The sequence below is a fragment of the Amaranthus tricolor genome, chromosome 9 (assembly GCF_026212465.1).
Source record: "Amaranthus tricolor cultivar Red isolate AtriRed21 chromosome 9, ASM2621246v1, whole genome shotgun sequence".
Taxonomy (NCBI): domain Eukaryota; kingdom Viridiplantae; phylum Streptophyta; class Magnoliopsida; order Caryophyllales; family Amaranthaceae; genus Amaranthus; species Amaranthus tricolor.
The window spans coordinates 11,527,294-11,534,752 of NC_080055.1; the positions used below are offsets into that span (position 1 = coordinate 11,527,294).

Below are 7,459 nucleotides of genomic sequence, written 5' to 3' on the forward strand. Positions count from 1 at the left end.
GTGTGACCGGACCACAGAGGAGTCGCACAAAACGTGCGACTGGACCCTGGAGGAGTTGCACAAAACGTGCGATTGAACCGTGGTCCAGTCGCACGTTTTGTGCGACTCCTCCGTGGTCCACTCACACGTTCTGTGGGGCTCCTCCTATTCTTTAAAAGAAAAACATCCATTCAGATCGATTTAAGTACGTATCCGATTCGATTTATAGTCTCTTTCGTTAGTCATAATAAATCGATTCTAATTTTTAAGCAAATTTTAAATCTAGGGGCAAAATCATAATTTCATTAACGGTCACAATGAATAATAATACCCGTACAAAACCCCAAATTCTTTATCACCAAACCCTAATAGAAGTAGTTCTTTTTCTCTCGTCCAAATCCAATATCACATTTGCTCTCCAATCTTCATCAACATATTCGAAAAATCGAAGAAGAAAATTATTCTCCAAAAATCCATTACTTCAATGTCGATCTCAACCGACAACGGCGCTCTAACAATCTCGCAAAACTATGTTCCATCTCCAAACGACACGGATACCTGCGTTTCAGCAGTGGAAGATATACTAGGGTACACATTTAACAACAAGAAGCTTCTAGAAGATGCATTGACACATCCATCGTGCATTGATTCAGTGTCGTATCAACGACTTGAATTCGTAGGCGACGCCGTTTTAGGACTTGCTTTTGCGAACTTCGTGTTTTTGGGGTATCCGGATGTTGATCAAGGTATTCTGTCTCTTCTTCGTGCCGCGAATATCAGTACAGAAAAACTCGCTCGTGTTGCTGTTCGTCATGGTCTTTATCGTTATGTTCGTCATAATGCTCTTGCTCTTGATGCTAAGGTATTATTTTCTGTTAATGTGAACGATTTGTTTTGATATATGTAGTATATAATATAATTGATTTCATTGCAAAATCCTAATTATTTTTATATTCTGTAAATTTGGTGCGCTTTTTATCTTTTCCAGTTTGTAGTTTTTTGTTTTTTTAAAATAAATTTTTGTCTTTCTTTTTAGTATTAGTTTGGAATTTATTTCCTCTGTTTTTTTTGATTACCCACCTTTTACTTTTAAAAAATATATTTAGGAAAATAAAAAAATCCTACCTTTATACTATTATTAAAAATCCCACTTTTATATTCATTAATATCTTAAATTTCCACTTTTTTTATAAGGAAATTTTCCATTTTAATATAGTTAATCGATTAGTACAAGAAATTGCAAAAGTATAAATTTAGAATTTCGTTTTGGAATGGAGGATCTTAATTCGTTGTTTCGTTGAGTAATTCTCTGCAAGAGACTCAAAAAAAGGAAGGAGAAAATTGGAATTTGTGGATTGGTAGCACGTAGGTCACTATCAATAAAATTGCTGATTTTTTATTAAAAGCCCTTATATAGATATAGAAAAAAAATATTCCTATTTTATTGGATAGAGAATCGGTCACGACAATGGAAACGGGAAACTAGATCACTAAGACGAAACATCCTGAATGAGAAGAAAGAGAGGATTTTTTTTTTTTTTTGAAATTCAAAATTGGCTGAATCATGAGAGGCCCATTTTTAGTAATCTTAATTCTTATCTAATATAAAACAACTCCTCTTGTATGAGACATATGGGCTTTGTTATAATTCTTACTAATGAAAGGATTACCAGCTAAAGCATGAGACGTATAGGATGAAGAGTGAAATAATGAAAATTTTTATCCCTTCATTTCATTTGATTTGTACTTTCTCATAGAGATTTAAATAATAATTGTATTTCCAATTGGTATTTTTGAGGGGTCAACAAATGAGTAGATAGATTAAAAGAGTGAAATGATTTTGTGGGTGAGATCAAAGAATGTAGATAATTTTATTAAAAGAGGAAATTGTACAAATTAAATGGGACAATCCTATATTAAAATTTGGTTCAAATTAAGTGAGATAAAAAGAATGTTTTTATACTACTAGTATGTAATTGACATGAGAGAATGAGCTTATGGATGAAATTTAAAGAATGTGGGCAACATCTAAAATAAAAATGGTTCAAAATTTAGATGAACCAAAATATAAATACAAATTCTTAAATGCGTTGGTCTCATGGTGAGATTATTCTTATTAGACTGGCCCATTTACATTTTGTGTGTTAAAGTGATCACTTACAATTTTAAAGTGATCATTTATAAAAATGTGCTAATTATATGACCCATCTCAGGGTGAGGCGTTCTCATACAAGACGAGCTAAAATGGAAAAGCTTGTTGTACTCATAGGGATAGAATGAATATAATATAGAAGTAAATTTTTTTTTTTTTAATTTGCATAGATTTGGGTAAAAAAATAAATGTAGACATTGACACATGACATTAAATTTTTTTTAAAAAGGGATATGAGTATGCTAATATGCATGTTAAAAACATATATAAATTATAAGCATTTAGTAGAATTACAAATAAAAAATAAACAATTCTTCGTCCTATATATTACTTTTATAGCAAATTATTTTGTTGAGTGCAAATGTGCAATATTTATACATGAGGTACTTCATTTGAGTATATAAATAAGATATTAGGATTATTTTTGTAAAAATTGTCTTACATGTGCTATATATGTGTGTGTCATTGTCGTCCTGGTATTGAACATAGCTCACCAAGCTTCTATGAAGTTTCCGTAATAAAAAATGTGCCGACCAATTTAATTTCCATTTTTTCTCCGTCCATCTTTTAACAATTTGTCATTTATACGACTCTAACTGAATTTAGGTGCATTCTTTCGTTTTGCCGAGGGTCCATCAAATCTTAGGAACGGCCATGATTGCATGTAGTTTAAAGGCTAAGGATCGTTGAAGTTGCAAAAAGAATATTGCCTTCCGTTATGACTAGTGTATCAAACCAATTCCAATATGAATGCTAAATTGGCATTTAGGTTTAAATCATTCTTTGTGTGATGTATAAATTATAATATACATAAGTACATAACTAAGCTAGATTTTTGAGGAAGCTAGCTTATTTAGGGTGAACTTATAACATCTACTAAATTTCTAGAAATCTGACATGGATATTTGCTTATTAGTTTATTTCAAATACTTTTATGTTTCTCTTGTAAAACTTCAAACTGACAGCTTTTCTATTTTATTCAGAAATTGCGGTATGTTAGTTGTATAAAATATTGATATATTTTTTAGTGAAAAGGTTATTAAGAAATTCTTGTTATAGTGGCTGAAAAAAGAGATTGAGCTATAATTCTAGGTGTAAAACCTTCCCACTGAGATTGCTATGATGCTCCTCATAAGTTCTGTCCTTAAAATTACAGTGTAGCAATGGGAAAGAGGGGGTATTTGTTTAAAATTCCAAATACTATATGAAGTACTGGACCTCTTTTTTGACATGACTCTGTCCACTGTGTGAAGTTTGAGCTTAGAGGATTATCAAATATTAAGTGAAATTTGAAGGTTTGCACACACAATTATTAAACAAACATTATGCTTAGTGTGTCCCTATTAGGTTTCTTACTGTCAAATTTTTGAGAGCTTTTGTCTTTGTCTGGCGCATATGTTTGCTGCATTTGACTTGAATTTGTAAGAGCATTTGAGGTGGAGCATGGAATAAACATTTAGGCCAGAGAAAGTACCTGTTAAGATGTTTAGACACCGGTAGTTTTAACTATTTGGGTGGATGGATAGAAAGTTTGATGAGAAACCTCCTTAGTTTGCTAATATAGATTTCTTGATAAAAGCTGTTAAAATTACATATAATGATAAGAACAAATGATGCATTGATATCTGATGTCAAAGTCTATCGTAAAAGATAAGTATTAGCTAGTAACTGTTGGACATAATTGATAATCCAATGCTTTTAATAAAATTAAATCTCACATAATCATGGGTCAAAAACAAGTATAGTTTTTATCAAATAGTGCTGGACTGCTGGAGATATATTTGTTTCTGAATTAGCTAACATAGATCACACCACCTTTGGCATTGTTTTTCCCTGTGTAATCTTCTGTTGAAACAAATTAAATAACAGCTCGCTTTTGATGAGACCGTCTCACCCCATATTAATTAACTTATTTATCTAATTGTTCATTTTAAGACTGTAAGTAATCAATTTAAGGTTATAAGTGATCATTTTAAAATAATTAGTGATCACTTTGATGCTGTAAGTGATTAATTTTAGACGATAAATGTACATTAGGTCAGACAATAAAAATGCTCTCACCATGATACCATCTCATTTAAGAATTAGTGATTAAATATTAGGAAATAGGTTGTAGACTTCTTGGTTACGCTAGAATGTGATGATTGACCACAGTTGAAAACACAATGTGCTGTAGGAACTCATTCAACAACGTCAACAAATATAAATAATATCATGATATTTAGGTTTCACTCGTGTATTTGAAGGTTAGAGAATTTGCACTTACTGTGCAAGCAGAAGACGAAATTGCTGCTGTTTATGGTGGCGCAGTAAAAGCTCCAAAGGTTTTGGCCGACATTGTAGAATCTGTTGTAGCAGCTATTTATGTTGACTGTGATTTTAATTTAAAGTTTCTTTGGCAGGTTCGTTGACAACATTTTAATCTTCCATTGAATTTTATTTGATTGATGCTGATGGCTGTATTTCTATATTTTTATTTTATTCTTGCTGTATATTTCAGATTATTAGAAGTTTTCTGGAGCCAATTGTTACTCTTGAGACTTTGCCGCTGCAACCTGTGACAATGCTTTATGAGTTATGCCAAAAGCAAGGAAAAAAAGTTGAATTTAGGCAATGCAGGAAGGTTGACAAGAACATTTGTAGTATTTATATGGATGGAAAGCTCATCGCAACTGGAATGTCTGATCAGAAAGATATAGCCAAGCTTAACGCCTCTAAGGAGGCACTAGAGAAGCTTAACAAATCTGCTATCAACCACAAGGATATTATATATAGAGTTGATGACAAGAATGAGATAGAAGCTGCTAAGCAAAAGTTACATGAGCTATGTTGCAAAAAGAAATGGCCTAAGCCAACGTACAGGTATGTCTTGATCTCTTTGATTGGACTTTGGAGTTTGTAGTGCTAGATTTTTAATTTTTTTTTAAATCAATTGCGATTACAATCTTCAAGTTTAGGGCTTTTGCGAATTACAATATTGATTTTCTTTTTTTTTTTTGCGAATTACAGCCTCGAAAGTATCAAAGTGACTACTATTCAAGCCAAGTGACCGTTAACCAACCCACATGACCTTTGACTAGCTTAAATGACCGTTGACCATTACTAATCACCTTTGACTTTTGTTGACCAATTCTAATCACCTTTGACTTTCCTAATTAACAATTGTGCCCTTGTGTTTTAGCACTTTAACGTCGTTTTTACCCATCATAATGATTTTTTTTCAAAAAACAGACGTCGCAATTATTCCTATGGGATAACTGTTTCGAAAATCTGATCGAAGCAAGTACTTATTCGCCTATTTTTCGGCATGTAGACCGAAAAAGATATTAAACCTTTTTTTCCTTTTTTTTTTAACTAAGACATGTAAGCCAAAAATTAGAGCTTGTGGTAGCTCATTTAAGGAATTGAAGACCCTTGTAAAATCGTCCTATGTCATTCTGTCCTATAAAGCCAAAACGTTCTTTTCGTGAGTGAGATTTCTTATGTTTTTTACATAGAAAAAATACTCGCAAAACGGATATTGCGGACAATGCGGTTGATTTCGCAGTCAATATGGCAAATATTTTGGTCGCATCAAACTCATAAACCTTTACGATACCGTGATGTGGCCTTGTTTTTGCACTGTGGTCTTGTATTAATTTATAAAAGAAAGGCAGTCCTAAATATGCTTTTATATAATATTTGAACAAGTTCAATTATAAGAATTAAGCCTAATTATTTCATGGTAGTAGAAGAGGTTGAACGTGAAAGCTTAGTTGTCAAACGAGAAACCTAGAATCAAACAAGCAACATATGGGCTCGAACGAACGACATATGGGATTGAACAAGAAAAACATGTGCTCGAACAAGCAGATATGGTTTGAGGTGCTTGTTCTAAAGGCACTGCTCGGACAAGCAAATTAAATGCTTGTCTGAGTTCATGTGTTTTGACAAAGTTGAAGTGGGTTTTCTTGAAAACCCTTATCTTTGGTGGGGCCTATAACAGGCTTAAGTGTGATAAAAGAATGTGTGTTGCCTCCAAGATGGCTTGAGGTTAGCTTATATGAGAGCTTTTAAAGCTAGTTGAGTACCCCAATTTGTGGGGATTAGAGAGGTAATACTTGGTAAACAAGTGTTTATGGTCTAAACTTGTTGATATAATATATTAATACACACTAATGAGAAGTTTTCTTGGTTGAGGAATGGTAACTAAATTACTAATGTAGACTTGCTTTTGTTGTTGTAGACTTGTAGTTGATTGATGTTTGTCGCTTGAAGCCTTAACTTACCCTTCAATTTTATTATAATTTGTATCAAAGCTTAAAGTTATTGATTTTTGAGGTGAGGTTGTGGGTGTATGGAAGCGTAAGTTTGAATCTTTGGAGTTGTAATGGAGGGGTTAAGCGATGGTGGATAAAATCAAGGCATTCAAAATTGGAACCTCCAAAATTACTACAATTTCCCAAACAATTTTATTCAATCACATATTTATTGTGTCCCTTTTCAACTCTTGTTTTCTTTGCTTTGTGTGCTCGAGAAAAATTGTGTTTTAACAAACACCATATTTCAGTTTTGTAATTCTCCACATTTGGGTACTTGAAAATTAGAATCTTGATTAGTTTTTGAGCTAATTGGTTTTATTCTTTTTGTGTTGTATAACTATTAGCATCTACTTGCAGGGTTGAAAAAGAAGTGGGGCTAGCTCATGACAAGAAGTTCATATGCTCTGTCGAGATTGAAACAGTAGATGTGAAGCTCTGGATGTTGGGGGATGAGAAATCAAGAATCAAGGAGGCTGAGAATTCGGCTGCCTCCTTGATGATTCATAGTCTTCTAAAGCCCATCTATATGTGACACATTTCATCGTTATGTTGATAATGATGTACTGATTGTTTGGCCCATTCGTCTGTTGCATTTAAGTGGAGGAAATATAGGAGTACTCGTGTTTCTCGTGTGTTTACCGCAGATGTTTGGTGCTACAGGCGCGAGACACAATACTGCTATATTTCCTTCTCCTAACTGTAACAGGGTAATGGGCCTCTTTGTTTTGTCTCTATACACTCTGCCAAGCCCTTCGAGTTGAGTAAATTGTCTCTTATAAATTCAATGTATATTTTTCGAACTTTGTTTAACGATTTTTAAGTCCCTTTTTATTTCATGCATAGAAAAACCAAATAAGCATATTGTTTAGTTAACGAAACTGATATCTATTTAAGAATTTTTTATTGTTTCATCCCCTCTACCTGATTTCGTATGAACTCAACATCAGATTATGCTTGTCGAGCAAGATCTAGGCGTATGATTTGTGCTATATTTAGCATACGGAGAACATTAGATTTGTTCTGTAGA

General features: G+C 33.0%; 1 protein-coding gene across 3 annotated transcripts; it reads left to right on the forward strand.

The window, feature by feature from the left end:
• Nucleotides 1-341: 341 nt before the first annotated feature.
• Nucleotides 342-7,343, forward strand: LOC130824031 (ribonuclease 3-like protein 2). 3 transcript variants are annotated; one of them, XM_057688896.1, is made up of 4 exons: nt 342-841; nt 4,357-4,533; nt 4,632-4,993; nt 6,790-7,343. In XM_057688896.1, the coding sequence occupies exons 1-4, from the start codon at nt 464-466 to the stop codon at nt 6,962-6,964; spliced, it is 1,092 nt and encodes a 363-aa protein (XP_057544879.1). In that variant the 5' UTR covers nt 342-463; the 3' UTR covers nt 6,965-7,343. The 3 variants fall into 3 exon arrangements, with proteins under 3 accessions (XP_057544879.1, XP_057544880.1, XP_057544881.1); XM_057688897.1 differs by having other exon boundaries at nt 4,378-4,533; XM_057688898.1 differs by lacking the exon at nt 4,357-4,533.
• The last annotated feature ends 116 nt before the right edge of the window (nt 7,344-7,459 follow it).

Excerpts from the sequence above, each read along its gene's own strand:
- LOC130824031 (XM_057688896.1), top strand. The coding sequence starts at position 464 with ATGTCGATCTCAACCGACAACGGCGCTCTAACAATCTCGCAAAACTAT. Across the intron at positions 4,534-4,631 it reads ATTTAAAGTTTCTTTGGCAG|ATTATTAGAAGTTTTCTGGA; the intron begins GTTCGTTGACAA and ends TGTATATTTCAG. Across the intron at positions 4,994-6,789 it reads TGGCCTAAGCCAACGTACAG|GGTTGAAAAAGAAGTGGGGC; the intron begins GTATGTCTTGAT and ends ATCTACTTGCAG.